Source organism: Hemicordylus capensis, chromosome 14 (assembly GCF_027244095.1).
Source record: "Hemicordylus capensis ecotype Gifberg chromosome 14, rHemCap1.1.pri, whole genome shotgun sequence".
In the NCBI taxonomy this organism is placed as follows: domain Eukaryota; kingdom Metazoa; phylum Chordata; class Lepidosauria; order Squamata; family Cordylidae; genus Hemicordylus; species Hemicordylus capensis.
In genome coordinates this window covers 13,406,719-13,425,441 of record NC_069670.1, presented here as the reverse complement: position 1 = coordinate 13,425,441, position 18,723 = coordinate 13,406,719, and the positions used below count along the sequence as shown (strand labels likewise).

The following is an 18,723-nucleotide window of genomic DNA, read 5'->3' as shown; positions in this document are numbered from 1 at the left end:
GCAGAAAATGGGTAATTTTTTTTAAAAAAAGGATTCCATAAAAAAGCATAAAAGTCATAATAATAGAGGGTGTGAGGAGTACAGCAATGTGGCTATATTGCTCTGATTATTATGAAGCTATTAAAATTTTAAAAGTTAAAAACTATCAGAACTATAAAAGTTTTAAGGTTAACATTAAGAGAACTAAAAAGAAAAGAAAAGAAAGAAAACACCAGTTACTGCGAGTTATGAAATTATAAAATTATAAGAATTAGAAAACTGGTGGCGGTTACAGAACTGTAAAAAAAAAAAAAAAACCCATAAGGTTATAAAAGTATGGGAGCTTAAAACTGCAGGGCTGTCTAGGTGCACAGCTTTTGTAGCTGGGCGCCCAGCTACTTGCTGCCTGTCATTGTCTGGCGAATTTTTGATGCTGCCGCGCAGAATCTGGCCACATTGTACGTGACGGCGGGCCTGGCGTCAGGGAGCAACAAGGAGATGTGAAAGTGGCTTGTACGTCCTGGGTACTTGTGTCTCAATGGCTGGATGAGGGTGGCCCGAATGTCCCTGTAGTGTGAGCAGTGAAAGAGAACATACAGTGTTGTTTCAACCAGCCCTGAGTCATGGGGCACAGACACTGGGAGAGTGGGGTCTTCCTATAGCAGCCTTCAAGCACAGCTGTGGGGAGGGCATAGCATCAGGCCCATGTGAAGGCCCTCCTGTGGTTTGGAACTTGCCGTTGTGTTAATAGGGATGCCGCAGGGGAGGCCAGGTATCTAAGACCTGGGGTGGGTGGGTGGATCCAGGTGCAAAAGCCATTACAATGACTTGGCCTGGTGAAAACCCTCATAAACCGCCCTGAGCCATTTTTGGAAGGGCGGTATAGAAATTGAATTATTATTATTATTATTATTATTATTATTAATGAGCAAGCTTTTGAATTCTCCAGAATTCTGTGTCCGACTGGGGTGAACCTGGAGCAAGAAAGGAGAAGGACTTTAATGCAAAGTTAGACAAATTGGTGGAGGAGAGAGGTAGTGGTGGCTTTTAGCTGTAGGTCAGTGGACCCTCCATGTCCAGAGGCAGTATATCATTGAATAGCGGTCGCTTGGGAGCAACAGCAGGGAAGGGCTGTCGCCTTCCTCTCCCGCTCGTGGGCTTCCCTGGGGCATCTGCTTGGCAGGGACCAGGAGTTTGGACCATTGGTCCAGTCCAGCTGGCCTCCGTGCGCTCTCAGAAGCGGGCGGCTGCAACATCCGTGCTGCTTCTTCGCTCTGTAGGGAAGTCGCAGGCCGTGTTCCCTCAAACAGAGCGTGTCGACAAACGGCCTTCAGGAGACCTTCAGCACGCAGCCCGTCGCTTCTGAGCGCTGGACTGGAAGCACAAATGGAGTCTGTGTCAGGGTGGCTGGGGGACACGGCCCCTTCCCGCAGCGCATGTGGCCCTTGTTCCGTCGTGTTAATGGGCTTTTGTGCACGCGCCCCGGGGAGCGAGGCGAAGAGTGGCTTGCGGCGCCTTGTCAGTGGCACAGCAGACCAGAGCGCCAGCCTGTCAGTCCCCAGGTGAGGGTTTTCTGTTCCCCTTCAAAAGTGCTCCAGCTTGCGCTCAGCCTTGTGAAGCCAGAAAAATCCCCATTACTGCGAGGCGGCAGGAGCTCTTGCTGTCTGCTCCCTTTTCGACTGTCACAACTTAGCGACATCAAAGGGGCTTTGATTAGGGCCCTCTGGCAGCTGCGGCAGCCTGATCTGTGGGAAATGTGTGGGGCCAGAGCTAGTCCAAAGGCTGTGTGTTCTGCCTTGTCTTCCTTCCCAGGGCCTACAAGCAGGCGACAAATTCTCCATCCCTGGGTTTCTTTCTTTCTTTCTTTCTTTCTTTCTTTCTTTCTTTCTTTCTTTCTTTCTCTCCCTCTCTCTCCCCTCCCCAGGTAAAGGAACATGTATTTCAGTCAAGTAATGGATCAATGAATTAATTTAATTGCTGTAAATTCCAGCAGGGAAATGACTTGCCTAGCGAGCCAGAGGTTGCTGGTTCGAATCCCCGCTGGTAAGTTTCCCAGGGAAGCACCTATATCAGGCAGCAGCGATATAAGAAGGAGCTGAAAGGCATCATCTCACACTGTGTGGGAGGAGGCAATGGTCACCCCCTCCTGTATTCTACCAAAGACAATCACAGGGCTCTGCGGTCACCAGGAGCCGGCACCGAATTGAGGGCACAACTTTACTTTAATGGATCAATGAATTAATGTAATTGCTGTAAATGCACACCTCTATCTATCTATCTATCTATCTATCTATCTATCTAACATTTTTATACTGTCCAAAACTTGTGTCTCTGGGCAGTTCACAACAAAAAACAAATGAAAAGTTAAAACATTATTTTTATTTATTTTATTTAACATATTTTTATACCTTCCCAAACTTACGTCTCTGGTTAAAACAAATAATGACAACAGGGAAATTAAAGGACAAAGCTTCTTTGCTTTGCTTTTAGGCAGTGCGTGTGGGACAGTGTCCCAGAAGAGGCATGCCTTCTGTTGCAAGAGAAAAGTAAAATAACAAATCCAAAAACCCATTAACAGTGCTCAGAGGGCCCAAATGCCCCTTGAAATATAGCCACTTGTGGTCGGAAAGCTAGCAGGCCATTTCTCCTCCCAGAAGGGGATTCCAGAGCTTGGGCAGCACCATGGAAAAGGGGTTACCTCTTGGGTAACCCCTTCTGTCCTTCAGATGGTAAAGGTATCCAAAGCACGGTGTTTTGAGTAGATCTTAAATTAATTTGGTGGCTTCCAACTTAGCTCTCAAGTAGACATTTCTGAACCGTCCCTCTGCTCCAGCCTTACAGATGAGCCCAGAATTCTTCCCAGTTCACTCAATAAATACATTGACCAGACGACCTTCCCACATAAGCCTGTGTCAACCATTTCTAGCCTAAAACGGCAAAAAGAACAAACTTCAGTGAAGCTTTCCGGTCCGGTCGCTGGGAAGCAAGTTCTGCTTGCCACAGGTGACCTGGTGAGAAGCGGTTGGGCTCCTGACTGTGTTCCTATTTACATACACACATGTTTGGCAGGCATTAGTAAGGAGAGATCCCCTCCACCCCTCTAGCCATGTGTCCTCTGCACCCCTCCGTTCCCGCTACCACAGCCATTTTGCTTCTCCCGTTTCAGAGGCTCGAAAGATGCATGGGCACCGTGACGTCTCTGACTGGCGGGGTCTCGGAGAGGGAAGCCAACGACGCCTTGAACGCTCACGTGAGTAACTCCTCCGTGGCTGTTCCCCTGTAAAAGCCTCACTGTCAGTATCGGGGGGCCTTGTGACTTTTGCACCCATCTTGCTGCTGCGCCAAGGCAAAGATCTCCCACTTTGTTCTTTCTGCCCTCTTAGGAACCGAAGGCACAGCCCTGGTCCACAGAGGCCCAGTCTCCTTCTGTGGCTAGATCTCGCTCGATGCCTAGCTGAAGAGCCTAGTTAGATGTTGCCAGGCGGAAGTCTTAATTTTGCTAAGCATGTGGCCATTTCCTGACTTTTTTTTCTGCACAAAATTTGCGGGACTCTGTTCATGGTCCTTGCTCTCCTCCTTTCGTCCTGCTTCCCTTCAGCCTGAGCTCCAGCCGGCCCTTGATCTGTCGGTACCTGGGTCTAGCAAGGGAGGGGCTGAAGGCCAGCATTCGAAGGAAGAGCGGCGGGACCAGCGAAACGGCTGGCTGCAAACGGCGGGAGCCGGGAGCCCATCCCTTCCTGGGATGCAGACTGGCCATGGTCCAGAGTAGGGGCCTGAGCTTGTTTTCTCCTCCTGGGAGAAGCCAAGCGAGTTCAGTTCTGGCTCACCTCTGCTGCTGGGGGTGATGGAGGGGCTTATGAGGACAGACCGGGAGCTTCGCTGGGTGGGGTGGGGCACCAGAGCAAGGGGGCGACTGTAGGCGGGGCAATATGCTCTGCCTGCTCAGGCTCCGTCTGGTCTAGGGGGCTTTCCTCAGGGCTGGGGGGACTCAGCTGGGGTGCCCTCCTCTTCTCTCCTCCTCCTTCTCCCTCCAAGGGTCTCCTCCAGGTTGGAGTCCAGGTGGGTCCTGCCAATCCCTATTCTTGAAGAACATGTAGTTGAACTATGGAACTTGCTGCCACTGGATGTGGTGGTGGTTCCAGTCTAGATGGGTCTGAAAAGGGACCAGACAAATTCATGGAGGATCAGGCGGCCATGTGGCTACTGGCCCGAATAGCTGTATGTTTCCATCGGGGTGGCATGCCCCTGAACACGACGTGCTAGGCAGCACCCACGGGGGGAGGAGGAGCTTGCCCCCCCCAATGGGCTTCCCAAATGCACCTGGTTGGTGCACGTTGACCAGATGGGTCTTTGGCTCGATGCTGGACTGAATGGGCCATTGGCCTGACCTGGCAGGGCTTTCCTTATGTCCCTATGAGCTTTGGCCTGTTGTTGATCCCTTTCCTTTCTTGTCCCCCCAGGTGTGCAAAGGAGCCCCCCAGCATGAGGAGATCTGCCTGGGGCTCTTCACCGTGATCCTCACCGAGCCGGCTCAAGCCCAGAAGGTAAGGGCCTCTTTGTCCTGCCCTGTCGGTGACTTAGGGAAGCTTCCTTCCTAGGCGCCCCTCCTCCTCGGGCACGCCGGGGGGTGGGGGTGGGGGTCCCGGCAAGTTCCGGCTTGGCTCTGGCTCTGGCTCTGAGTCCGCACACTCAGCACAAAATGTGCCTGGCAGGGAGGATGCCCGGATGCAGAGAGGCCCCTGGAAAGGCCGGTGCCCTCCAACCAAAAGCTGGAAGCGGTGTGGAAAGGGGGAGGCTGGGAGGACGCGGCCGGTGAGGGTCGTGCCTGTGGCACTGATCGCCGTCCCGTGGTGGCGAGAGCAGAGCGGCCACGTGGAGAAGGCCGGACTGAGCTGCGGGTCACGTCAGTGCACAACGTGGAATGTTCTGAGCCCCGCAAGATCCGGGTCCAGGAACAGCTGCCGGGAACCTCAGCAAGAAATGCAGCCGAGCGCCCATAAAGTGCAGCCCAGCGACGTCTCCAGCTGGAGTCCGCCTTCCAGGGCTGCCTTTTTTTACAAGGCTGTGTCCATCGATCCGGGTTGGATTCTGGCGCCTCTGAGAAGGCCTGGGCCTCTGCGGATACGCCCGGGCTGTGTCCTGAAGCCACCCGCTTTCCAGGAAGCGGATTAAGACCTTTTGGGTGGTCTCCCCCACCCACCCCGTCTTTGTCTTTGAGCTGTGGTCTTTGAAAGGGTTTGGCCCGAATTCACAAAAGTTAACGGGATTCTTGCAGAGTTCTTCTCCAAGCAAAGCCTCCCTGACCGTCCAGTGGAAACCATCCGGTGGTAGAGCAAGTTGTTTCCTAGAGAGGACGCGAACGTTGCAGAGTTAAGAAACGACTAGAGCGGCTTACAGTTCTCAGCTCCTGGTACCTGATGGCAAGCCGCCCTTTGCAGACAAAGTGGACGGGGGCGGCTGCTCTGCCCTGTTTCCTTGGAATTGACTCCCTCCGTACAGAAGTGGCACGCAGTTTGTGTCCAGCCTACAGCGCAGGAACAAAGGAAGCGGCCTTATACCGAGTCGGGCCTCAGTCTTGCCTGCTCTGACTGGCAGCAGCTTCTCCAGGGTTCCAGCCAGGAGTCTTTCCCCGCCCTGCCTGGAGATGCTGCCAGGGAGTGAACCTGGGGCCTTCTGCACACAAAGCAAATGCTCTGCCCCTTAACCTTGAAGAGCTGCTGCCGGTCAGCGCAGGTGTTATATTGAGTTGGACTCAGTCGACGGCAGCACCCCCTTTCCTGGGTGGCCAGGATTTGGCCCTCACTGAGGCCTGGGCATTGTTTTTGAGGAAGATTTTCAGGACGGCTATGCTGGGAGGTGTCCGAGGCCGCTGATCTCCCAGGCAGGTCAGGGGGCGAGCCGGCCCACTCCACTCCTTGAGCCCGGCGTTGAGGGGGAGGCAGATCGGCCCCACTCCCAGCCAGCCTCTCCCGAAGCCTCTCTCCAGGAACGTGGCGAGGAGCAGGAGCCGCCCCCCCCTTCTGCCTCCCCTCCTTGACCCTCCTGCCCCAGGCGCAGAAAATTAGCTGCGTTCAACTCCTCCAGCGGCGCCCACAGATGCTGGGACACGTTTGGCTATCAAAGCCGCAGCAGCTGGCGTGTGTGTGAATTGGCCTCCTCCTCCTCCGCGCGGCCGACGTTTGCTTTTTAATTAAACTTCTGCCCCAGAATGGGGCGGGGGAGAGCGTTCTCTCCCCCCCCCACTGCCTTTATCGCCCACCCAGGGTTCAGGGCAGCAGCCCCCTTGACATCTTCCCACTGGGCTGGTCTCCGGAGCCCTTCCCTCCATGCAGGGCCGGGGGAAGAACTGAGCTGCGGGGCTCTGATTTATTCATCTCAGCGACACATCCATCCGGCCGCCTTCCCTTTCTCCTAATGAAATGGGCTGTCAGTCGAAGCTCCTGGTGCATCTTTGTGCTGGCAGGGATTTAAAAGCTAGAGTGCTGTGGGGAATAAGGGAGCAGTTGAGTCCTGCCTGCTGTTTTTTCCTCTCTGCTGCTCCCCGCCAACCCCAGAAGCCTCTTGCAAGAACTGCAGGCTCCCACAGGGTTCCGTAGCAAGAGCGACCTTCTGCCCAGTCCAATCCAGGCAGGACTGAGCCAGGGTTCAGCAGCAGAATGCTAAGACCCCTGCTGGAACAGACTCAAGTAGCTCCATTTGGCCCGGTGTCGTGTTTCTGAATGAGTGTACCACTTCTAGTCACAAGCCTTCCAACTCAGGTACCCCATAGAAATTGTGTGTGTGAGTGAACGTAAGAGCAGCCCTGCTGGATCAGACCGAAGAAGGCCCATCTAGTCCAGCATCCTGTTTACCACAGTGGCCCACCAGATGCCTCTGAGAAGCCCACAGGCAGGAGTTGAGGCCATGCCCTCCCTCCTGCTGTGACTCTCCTGCAATTGGTACTCAGAGGCATCTTGCCTCTGAGGCTGGAGGTGGCCTATAACCACCAAACTAGTAGTAGCCATGGATAGATCTGTTCTCCATGAATTTATCTAAGCCTCTTTTAAAGCGAGCCAAGCTAGTGGCCACCACCACATCCCGTGGCAAAGAATTCCATGTGTGTACACGCACAGATTTAGCTGTTACAGTTAGGGAGACAGGCTCCTACCAGTGTTCCCTGTAAGAGGGATTCCCAGATGTTGTTGACTACCACTCCCATAATCCCCAGCCAAAGGCCATTGCAGCTGGGGATTCTGGGAGTTGTAGTCAACAACATCTGGGAATCCCTCTTACAGGGAACACTGGCTCCTACAGTCCGCTGGTTCACATCTGTAGTGAGTTACTCATAAGCAGTCCTATTGAATTTAATGGGATAAGTTTCCTTGTCCCAGTAATTTCAGCGAGTGTCCTCGGTGCTAATTTTTTTGCAGTCTGTCCGTCAGGCAGAGGGGAGGGGCCTGCTGAGCTCCAGCACATAGCTGGCCAATCAGGAACTGCGGAGGAGTCCACCTTCCCCCTCTGCAGCAGACACAGTGCCCAGGACGCGTTGGCTTCAGGCCGACGATTCCCAGATGGGGAACGAATAGTACAGCTGCAGTATGGGCAGGAGGGCTATGGAGCTCCTGGCTGATGTCATGCCGTGTGTCTGGAATATCTTCCGCTGTTGGTCAAGCAGCGCCAGAAAGCACTGGAAGCTCGAAAGCAGCTCGGGCCTGCCTTTTGCTGCGGAAGCCTCCATGTGCTGCTTGGCAGTGGTTGTGCCGGGCCTGCTGCCTGTCTGTCAGCGAGGAGTGCAAACACCTTTCGAAACCCTGCAAGATGCCAGGTGAAAGCCTCTGCCTCTGTGCTGTCCTCCCTGGAGTGGCGTGGCGTTTAGCAGTGCAGGTTGGCAAACTGCTTCCTGGTTTCTCTCCCTCTCCTTGCTGGGCAGGGCGGTGGGGGGGGCATGAGCAGCCTGGGATGCCACCCCCCGCTTCTCTAGCATTCAGAGCTCTGGCTTCCGGCGTGGAGGCTTCGGAAAGGCCTGTTCCTACAGCTCCCTTTAGCAGCTGCCTGGCACGCTGGCGTCCCCTCCCTGGAGCCCGGATCCACACGCTGCTGTCTCCAACACTGTCTGGATTTTCAGCCCTGCCGGCTGGACCGGCATAGCAGGCTGCGTCTCTCCCTGTGCCAGGCAGAAAGGTCTCCGCGAGCAGCTGCGGGTGGCCTCTTCGGGCCAGGCGACGCAAAATTGGCCCGCTTGCACTCTTGTGCATGTAATTTTATTGTTGTGGCCACAGCTCATAACATAACGCAACATAAAAGAAGAAAGACAACAGACCAAGGCATCACATCACTTAGGTGGAGCTAAAAACGATGCTGCATTTTAGGACATTCTGAGTTTAAAAGAAAGCCTCGCAAAAGGAGTGACTTGGCAGCTGACATGTGGAATCGCATCTGCAAGAAGATCAGTCAGAGGTTCTGCAGCCAGCACCTTAAATCTATCTGTCTTCAGTGCAGGGGAGTCACAGCAGGAGAGAGGGCATGCCTCTCAACTCCTGCCTGTGGCTTCCAGCGGCATCTGGTGGGCCACTGTGCGAAACAGGATGCTGGACTAGATGGGCCTCCTTGGGCCTGATCCAGCAAGGCTGTTCTTATGTTCAGTGTTTCCCCCATGATCTCCTGATAAATAGGCCGCAGCGGGGAAATGACTTGACTAGTAAGCCAGAGGTTGCCGGTTCGAATCCCCGCTGGTATGTTCCCCAGACTATAGGAAACACTTATATCATACAGCAGCGATATAGGAAGATGCTGAAAGGCATCATCTCATACTGCGCGGGAGATGGCAATGGTAAACCCCTCTTGTATTCTACCAAAGACAGCCACAGGGCTCTGTGGGTGCCAGGAGTCGAAATCAACTAGACGGCACACTTTATTAGAGGACGTAGTGGATGATGTCCTCCCACTTGACCAGCATCACAAGGACAAAGGTGCTGTTCTGCTGGGAGTTTGCAAAATCTCCCTTCAAGATACGCAGAAGGCATAGTCTGAAAACGAAAAGAGGTCAAGGCCTTCCTCAGTGGAGCACTGGTGTTATTATCCAGCTACGGAGAGAGACTGCTGTGTTTCTTATAAGGGTGTACCAGAAGGAGAACTTTGAGGACGCTACCGCAGCGGCGTCTCTACCGGCCTCCCGTTCGCAACCTTTAGGGGCAGCAACCTTCTGCAGCTGCAGGCGAGCTGCCCATGCCAGCTGCTGGCTAAACCTCTGGCATATGGAGAGCCATGACCACTTGAGAACAGCCTCCCTTCCAGAGGATGCAGGAGGGATGGAAGTTTGGGCCAGGGCTACCCTGGGTCCATCTGTACGTGCGACTGAAATGCTGAGCCCCGCTTTGATTTATTAGCGTCTGGCTCAGTTGGCCGCACTCTTGTGTGTTTTGCATTATGCATAACGGGGAAGTATTTTCATATGTCAGCTTGCGGAGATTTGTATGCTTTGCCGGGGCGACCTCTTTGCAGAAGGCCGCCTTGTGGTTTTCCAGCCACTTGGTTGCCAGTGGTGGGTAGCGGCCCCTCCTTGCTAACAGAGCAAAGCGGCACCTTTTAAAAGTGGTGATTCTCTTGTATTTAGCAGGAGGAGAGCGACCGGCCCTCTCCATCCCCAGCACAGCATCCCTCTAGTGGCTGTTGCTGGTGTCTACCTTGTGTTTCTTTTTTATATCGTGATTCCTCAGAGCGGTGTATAAATATTCGTAGTTGTAGTTCAATTCCTGAAGCTCCCTCACCTGGAGTCAGAACATTGGTCCATCTAGGCCAGCACTATCTCCGCTCTCCATGGCCTTTAGGAACATAGAAAGCTGCTTTATACCAAGTCAGGCCCTCGGTCCATCTAGTTTAGGATTATCTACTCTGGCTGGCAGCGGCTTCTCCAAGGTTGCAGGCAGGAGCCTTTCCCAGCCCTACCTGGAGAGGCCGCCAGGGATTGAACCGGGGACCTTCTGCCTGCGGAGCAGAGGCTCTGCCCCTGAGCTACGGCCCCTGTTCCTCACAACACCCCTGCATTGTAGGACAGGATTATGATCCTCCGTGTTGCCGATGGATAAGTTGAGGCTGAGCAAGAGGGGCTTGGTCTAAGGCCAGCCGACAAGTTCCCAGCAGAAGCAAGTTTTGAACCTGGGACTTGGCGGTCTGCAGCTCTTACCTTGCAGAGGGCCAGTTCACAGTTGCGAGCTGACTGTTACTCGGCTGCCATTGCATCCATTCAGCTGACACCCCCACCCCGCCCCCGGAAACACTGCCTTTAACCCCCTTCCATGTGCCCTCCTCTGCCACAGAGTTACCGGGACCTGGCGCTGGTGAGCCGAGATGGAATGAACACCGTGCTGAATAAGATGAACCAGATTCTGATGGAGAAGTACCTGAAGCTTCAGGACACGTGTCGCACGCAGGTGAGCAGAGCGCGCGCATGTGCAGGTCAGTGCATGGGCCCGCTTGGGGAGAACGGGCGGGGCCGAGTAGCAGGTGAGGTCTGCTTGTTGGGGTGTGAACTTTGGAAGCTGCCTTCTGCTGAGTTGGACGTTGGGTCCCTCTAGCTCAGGACTGTCTGCACTGACTGGCAGCAGCTCTCCCGGTTTCCAGGCAGGGGTCTCTCCCAGCCCTACCTGGAGAGGCTGCCAGGGAGTGAACCGGGGGCCTTCTGCATGGACGGCAGGGGCTCGACTACTGAGCTGTGGCATTCTGAGCTAGGGAGCTGTGCCGTCCGTGGCATCCCCATCGAGTCTGGCATTCTGCAACTGCAAGGCCCTGATTCTGCAACTGGAGTCGCTTCCGCCCTTTTGCAGAATAACTCCGTTGGCACATTTTCTGCAGTAAGCAATGATGGATAGTTTCCCTACTCCATCTGGGGATGTTTCGAGGGGAAGATGGGTTGAGGTTTAACACCATGCTGCGGGGAAGGTTGTAGGGTGGGTGGGTGTTTGAGCAAGCCTGTCTCCTTTCCCTCCCGCCCCCACCCCCCAGGGATCCCCACTTAGGCCCAGTTGCTACCCGTGCAGCAGAAATGGCTGGCCGAGTTTCAGGTCCGTCCCCCCCAACTTTGAGGGCTGGCAACCTTTTTGCTCTTCGAATAGCGGCGAGGCAGCGTGGGTGCTGTCCAGGTTGGCGGGTGGTTTTGGCTGAGCCCTTGAGCGCGCTCTGAATCCTCCCGCTTTGTCCCCGCCTTTAGCTGGTGTGGCTGCTGCGGGAAATGGTACGGAGTGGTGTCCTTGGCATCGACGGCATCTGCATGACCTTCATGAAGCAGATCGCAGGTGAGAACGTTGGGCCTTAACCCTGGGGGGGTGGGCCTGCAAGCCCCCAGGGGGGTCCCCGTCTCCAAAGGGACCCGAGGGAGGCGCTGGCCGCAGCTGCCACCACTGGAGTGGCTCTGGGCTGGGCTGGTGCGCCCGCCCTCCCGCTAAAGAGGAGAGAGCCACCACGTGAAAAGGGGCCCCTTGGCCTGGTGAGCAGGGGGGATTCCCATGCTGGGTGCCACCCGGGGGCCTCTAGATGGTTCCCGGTCCATCCAAAAAGGCACCCAAGGGAGACACCAACAGCAGCAGTTGGAAAGATGCTCTGCTGGGCCGAAGAGGGACAGGTGTTCTCCCCCGGCTAAATGGAAGGTGGCCCCCTTTTTGAAAAGGAAAACGTGTGCCACCAGAGGGCCTCCAAATGGCTCTCTGTCCCCAAAGAGCTGGCCATCCCTGCTTTCAGCCCCACCTCCCCCCCACTAAAGACCTTTTTATTTGTTCAGGCTTTTACCCCTTAGGGGCTGCCAGGTTTCTCAGCTTTCCGGCTTCTGTTTGTCTGTTATATGGTGGTTGTTTTTTGGCGGCTTTTTATGGTCTTCACTGATTTTAAGGTTTTAAAGGCGTTTTATTGTGTTTATTATTTTATTATTGTGTTTATTATTTTATTATTGATTTTTATGGCGTTTTATTGTGTGTTAACTTTTGTAAACCACTTTGGGATGCCTTATGAAAGGCGGTATAGAAATTGAACAGCAACCAATCAATCAATCAGAAACCCAAGGGAGACGCCAGCAACAGCCACTGGAGAGATGCTTTGCTGGGCTGAAGAGGGATGGTTGTCCCCCTCTGCTAAAAAGAAGAGAGTCCCCACTTTAAAAGGCACCTCTCTGTCCAATAGGCAGCCCAGCTGCATATTCAGCAGAAGTCACATGCTTGATAGTCCTTCCTGGACTGTACCATTCTAGAAGGGGGATTCCATTTTTTAATTCCCCAGGAAAAGCATCTAACCTAGCATGTGGCAATCAATTATTACATTCATAGACGAGCATAAAACCAAGGCAATAGGGGATATCATAATAACACAACAGCAATAGCAAACTATAAAATAACAACAATAACATAATAGCTATTGATTGATTAATTAAGTGCCGTCAAGTCGGTGTCAACTCTTAGCGACCACATAGAAAGATTCTCTCCAGGCTGATCTGTCTTCCACTTGGCCTTAAAGTCTCTCAGTGGTGCATTCGTCGCTGTCGTCATTGAGTACATCCACCTGGCTGATGGTCGACCTCTTCTCTTTCCTTCCACTTTCCCCAGCATGATGGACTTCTCGAGGGAGCTGGGTTTTTCCATAATGGGTCCAAATTAGGATGGTTTGAGCCTGGTCATTTCTGCCTCGAGTGAAATAGCGATATCAAACTAGAAAACTATTGCGCTGTATAAAACTGTCCAAGCCTGCCGATGCAGGGTGCCAGACCTATTTATAATAAAATCTATTATAATAGTTAATAATATTCAGGTATGATTAATAAAAGATATGATTAAGAGAAGCTATAGAAGTCTATATTAATATGGCACGAGTATGAAATGCATGGATTTGCGGTGTTAAAATAGGTGAGATAAAAGAAAAACCTCTTAAGAGACTGACTGTGGCAGTGTGGTATCAGCAGGCTGGGGTGCCAGCAGCCAGAGGGTGCGTGACGGAGAAAGGCAGGTTAATTGAGCAGAGCTCATTTGCTTTTTAGCCCAAACCAAGCCAGGCTGGGAGATGGGTTGGCTGAGGGTAGGGAGGCGGCTGTTTTCCGGCAAGCCAAAGAAAGGCAAAATCAGTCGCCCAATTAGCAAGGCACAAAACCAGCCACGTTAGGCAGGGCTGCAAAATGTCCAACCTTTCTTCAGGATGTGTGATTACTCCCCCAATTTAAAATCTCCCTGGTGTGTTGGGGGCTTTGTGGAAGGCGAATAACCAATTTCGCGAGAGCCCTGTTCCCTAAAAAGACTCATTTGGTAACTCTTTAATAACAGATTCCGTTTTTAAAAAACCGTTGATGTGCCATGTGGCAGAACATTGCCCAATTTGATAAAATGGGTGATCTATAAATCATTTGATAAAATGGGGTGTGTGTGTGTGTGCGTGCGTGTGTGGTGTGCTTTTCCTTAAAAATATCCCTTTGCATTTGACAGTTTTTAAAAACATTCCCTTCTAGTCTAACCCAGAACGAGTGACTTGTTGATGGCAAATTCCTTCTATTTTTTATGATCATAGATGCAGGATTTTTCTTTGGTGAGGGGGATGTTTCTTTTAAGACGCCTCTTTGCCACAGCTATGTTTGAATGGGTAATTTCCCTGAATCCTAGCCCTGTGTGGGCCCTGGTGGGGTCGGGTGAAATAAGGGCCGGAGACTCACCACTGTGGAGGATAAAAGAGCCCTGGGTGCTCACCCTTTAGTCAAGACTGTCCTGGATGCAGACATATTTATGGGTTGTCCATTCATTGAGTCCTCTCTCGGTGTGGCTTGCAAACGATGCTGCTGCCTGTTGCCTGGGCATTCCAGCCGCATTTCGGTGGCTTTCAAGGGCAGTGTTTTCCTCCCTTCTGTGTCTCGGGATACGTCCTGGGGGCCAGTTCAGATGATCCAGCCATCAATGGAGGGAGTGCAGAACCTGCGTGCTCCTCTCTCCTTTGTCGTCCTCCCCTCGGCGCAAAGCCCTGGCATTAAAACTCTGGTTAGTCCCGCTGCAGCTCCGCTTGCTGTGTGAGCCCAGGAGCTGCAGCTGAATTGCGATTTGCGAACCGGGCCGGGCAACCCAGATCAGACCATGGTTTAGGAGCACAGGAAGCAGCCTTGTACTGAGTCAAACCATGAGTCCATCTAACCCAGTTCTGTCTCAACTGACTGGCAGCAGTTCTCCAAGGTTTCGGCTTCCTCTTCCTCGTCCTGGATTCTTTCTCAGCCCTACTTTAAGTTGGTGCCAGGGATTGAACCTGGGGTCTCCTCTCTGTGCCAAGCAGATGCTCTGCCACTGAGCTATAGCCCCTCCCATCTCTTTGGTTTGCCAACCACAGGGAAACTGCAGTTCCTGGGCTCAGATGACCTGCACGGCCGGCCGCCGCAGGTTTAACTAACAGGAATCCACCCCCACCCCCCTTTGTGGGATGCTCTGCCAGTTCACCTGAACTGGGGCCCCGTTGCGTTGACTGACCACTTCCAAGGAAAGAGCCATCTCGTAAAGTATGCCGTCTCATAAAAAACGGGAATCGCAGCCTTCATTTTTTAATCGCCTGCATTTGTGACATGGAGCTGGAGCGGTATACACACGGAGGTTGCCAGCCCCTTTTCTCACGGGGACAGGCTTTGAGTCATGGGGGGGCTGGAAACTGGACGAGCCAATAGACCTCCTCCTCCTTGCAGGAGGCTCCTTCTCCCTTCGCGCCCCCCACATCCAGCAATCTGCGATGACTTGGTGTACGGGAGAGTTCTTTTCCAAGTCCCCTCTGGCTGCTGGCCCATCTCTTGTCTTGCAGCCTGAGGGCTTCTCTTTCCCTTTCCTTTTTTACAAGCCTTCCATTGTCATGGCTGCCCTCCAATGCTTTCCGAGGGCAGCCTCCTGCTCCCCTCTAGGGCTCGGGAGGCGCTTCCAAGAATGGATTGTTTTGTACGAGTCGGAGAGCGCTCTGGTGGAAACTGAGAAAGAGAAGGAATTTGCCCTCCGCTTGCTCAGTGAGCGAGTGGCAGGGATTTATGAGGCCCAACTCTTTAAAAAAATAATAAAAAAATTAGCGCATAGGGTTGCCATTTGGCCTTGTATGCCGCTGAGCAAAGAACCCCAAGGCGACCTGCCTACCCTGGCCTGCTCTCTTCCTGAATCATGAGACCTTTTCTAACCTACAGTGAAATGCCCTTTAAATTACACCGCTCAGAGAAGCAGTCTCTGCATTCCGTGCATTTCGGAGCAGGCTGGTTTCGTTTGCCCCTCCCGACATAAACGGACGCATGCCGAGCCTCTGGCTCTTACCCTGCGTTCCTCTTCCCTAGCCTCTGTTAGAACCAGCCTCCCCATGACTCGTGAAACTCACCACCGGCCTCCTTTCTGCCATCCAGAAGCACCTTTAAGGTATTTTGTAACTGGTGGCGGTGCTTATGGGTACAATGCTCAGGTGGTACGAACACGAAAGGGCTTTTTCCATGGTGGCATCTGGCATGTGGAACTCCCTGCCCCTGCTAAATTCGTCCGACAGAGTCCCCACTCCAACTGAGTCCTTTTATGTCTCTTAGCCCCGACTGCCCCTCTTGGGCTCTACTCCTCGGCTGCCGAGTGTGGATCACAGGAACTCGGGAAGCCGCCTGATACTGAGTCAGAGCGTTTGTCCATATTGCTCAGGATGGCCTGCTCTGACTGGTAGCAGCTCTTCAAGGCTTCAGGCTCGGGAGTCTTTCCCATCCCTACCTGGAGATCCTGCCAGGGACTGCGCCTGCCACCACCTGCATGCAAGGCAGATACTCTGCCACTGAGTTACGGCCCCATCCTGAATAGCACATGCCCCAGGTCTGGAGCTGAGCACTCTGCCGTCTTCCAGCCACTTCTCGCCTGAAGCCTTCCTTGCGTCAGCAAGTGGGCACTGAAGGGTTAGAGGTTTCTTGTCTAACTGGGGCTGGTTCAGGGCAGCCACCTCTGGAGCTCCAGGTTTGGGTCCCCGGAACTCTTTGCCCCCTGGTCCGTCCTCTCCGCCAGAGCCGGGGTCCTGCATCTCAGCAGGTGCTCTTGGGGGTCTGCCTAGCCCTCCCCCCTCAGGATCTGAGTCCTGGCGGTCACTTGCGCTCTGGGCCACAGCACCAGTGATGCAAGCCCAGGATCCCGTCTGGGCCCAGCATCACACTTGGGAGTGGATCTGGAAGGCTGGGGCGGTCTGGTTCAGGCCAGCGGAGTCGGCCTTGCTGAGTCCATTTTGTGTCCCCCTCCTTTTGCCAGAAATGTAAAAGTGAGTTTCCAGGGCCTAGCCTTTTCCCTCCTGGTGGCTGCTTTCCCCAAACAAAGGCTTCCGACAAGGTAGAATCGGCAGCTCTGACCGTCATCCCTGGAAAGGGCTGGATTTGGTCCCAATTAGCCTCTGCAGCCAAGCAGGATGGGACCAGGCGGGGGGAACAAACAGGGGCTTGAATGGCCCTTTGCTGGTGCGCTGCTGGGTGGCAAGAAGAAGCCCTTGCAACCCTCCACTTGAGTCAACTTGGCTTCAGCGCTCTCTCTCTCGCTCTCTCATGTATATATGTTTGCGTTTGCAGGTGGAGATGTGACAGCAAAGAATATTTGGCTGGCAGAGAACATCCTCGACATGCTCACGGAGCAGAGGTACCTGTCGTTAATTGGCTGCACTGGCGGGTCTTTCTCCCGGGGGCGTGTGGGTCACTGCCTCTCTGCAGCCGAGCGAGAGACGGAGCTGGCAGAGATTTCCTCGAAAGGTTCCTTTGCCTGCACCCGGGCGGTGGTGTTCTATTTGAAATACAAACCCAGGACTGAATGGGATCGGCTCTCCCCTCGTTCGAAGGCTGAACCCACCAAAGTGGGTTTCCCCCGCTGTTGACCGACCAAATCCTGCCACTGCTTGTGAGTCCTGGGTTTCCATCTCATGAGACACAGAGCTCCCCAAAGCTACGCCGGTGTGGGGCTGAAGCATGTGACCCAGCAGTTCCCCATGCAGGGGCGTAGCGAGGGGAGAGGGGGCCAGGGAAGGCAAAACCTCATCTGGCCAGGGGTGTTTGCTCAGACCCTGGGCTGTGGAGAGGCCCAATCTTTCCCCCCTCTCCCGCCGTTGAACTTGGAAGCCGTTCCTTGTTGGGCCTGCATCCTTTTTCTTGCTAGAGCCAATGGATAATTCGTAATAAACAGGTGCCTCTAAGCGCAGCCGCCACTGGGACAGCCTCGTCGTTTTCCAAGAGCCCGTTCCTTCTCGCAAAATGTCGTTGATTGCAGCAGCAATTTCTCCCAAAATTGCTTATTACAGCGGCAAACAATCAAGTTGTTAAAGCATTTACTCGGGGCCCCACTTAGAGCTCGGTGTGGGGTTATTTTCTTGCCAGGGAATCATCGGACTCCGCTGGGTTGCCCCGCAGCGCCATCTAGTGCTTCTCCGGGGAGCAAGCCCGGCTTATGCGGCAGGAGGCCACAATCGCTGCCTGCTGCCTGCCGGGCTGGCTCATCACCCATTAATGACTTCTGCCTTATTTGTTAGCTCACGGCGGGCGGGGCTCCTTTCTCCTGCGAAATGCCGTCTCTGCCACGGATCCCTGAGGGCAGTAGCTTGGACCTGAAAGCCAGTTTCTAGTCCTCATGCTATTCCCGAGGAGTTCTGGAGCTGGTCTTGTGGCAGCAAGCATGAATTTGTCTCTCTTGCTAAGCAGGGCCCACCTTGGTTTGCGTTTGGATGGGAGATGGCGATGGGGCCCTAACTCCGTGGAAGAGGAACTGCTTGCTTGCCGAAGGTCCCTGGAGAGTCCAGGGTTTGAACCTGGGGCTTCCTGCCTGCGAAGCATGTACTTTACCACTGAGTTACAGCCCACCCCTAAACATAGGGAACTGCCTTCAGCTGAGTCAGACCCTTGGTCCATCTAGCTCAGGCCTGTCTACTCGGACTGGCAGCGGCTCTCCACATTTTCCGGCAGGAGTCTTTCGCAGCCCTTCCTGGAGATGCTGCCAGAGAGTGGACCTGCAAAGCAGATGCTCTGCCTCTGAGATGCGGCCTCTTCCGAGCCTATATGGTCAGGAGGGCCATAATGGGCAGGGGGCGGTAGAAGTTCAGGCATCCTGATGTCGGCCCTGAAATGCTCATATCTGCTCTGGAACAGCCCCTGGTTACGTGGTGGTGGTGGGGCGCCTTTGTTTGGGGGAATGTTGAGGACTCAGTGCTGTGTGCCACCCTTGCTTCCAGGGAGTGGGTGCTGAAGAGCGCCATGCTGATCGCCATGTCGGTGTACACCTACCTGCGCCTCATCGTGGACCACCACGGCTCCCCGCCCCTGCAGGCCCTGCGCCAGAAGGAGGTGGATTTCTGCATCTCCCTGCTCCGCGACCGGGTGAGGAATTGCAGAGCGCTCGGGAGCCTGAAGTGTGTGTGTGGGAAGTGTGTGTCATCTCTCTCTCTCTCTCTCAAGGGTCCCTCACTTCGGAGGATCCCTTTCACTCCAAACTCACAGCCCGTCTCCTTCCTCCGTCTCGGCTCTCTTCTTCTCTTTGTGTGCTCTGGCTGTTGTATCTTGGAGGGTGGCTGCCATTGTGAGGCCTGCCAGATACTCCTTTGTTGTGATGGTAGTAGATAAAAAGTGCTTCTTCCTAGGAACTCACAGTGCCACATACTTGGGGGGTTAATTTCCTTTCATGCTCACAATTTGTCAGGCTGGGTGGATGGTGTGATTCTCATGATGGTCTTGGATGAACAGACAAATGAAAATACAAAGATGAGTACACTTCACAATACTGGCACCAAGCTGGGGGGATGTGT

The 18,723-nt window shown here is 53.8% G+C and overlaps 1 protein-coding gene across 1 annotated transcript in view; it reads left to right on the top strand.

The window, feature by feature from the left end:
• The window catches only part of INTS3 (integrator complex subunit 3), a 62,660-nt gene that overhangs the window by 7,325 nt on the left and 36,612 nt on the right, over positions 1-18,723 (top strand). The window contains exons 2-7 of the mRNA XM_053277458.1: positions 3,146-3,229; positions 4,440-4,523; positions 10,275-10,388; positions 11,165-11,249; positions 16,511-16,577; positions 18,154-18,298. Coding sequence (XP_053133433.1) covers positions 3,146-3,229; positions 4,440-4,523; positions 10,275-10,388; positions 11,165-11,249; positions 16,511-16,577; positions 18,154-18,298 — 579 coding nt within the window. The remainder of the gene's footprint in view (positions 1-3,145; positions 3,230-4,439; positions 4,524-10,274; positions 10,389-11,164; positions 11,250-16,510; positions 16,578-18,153; positions 18,299-18,723) is intronic.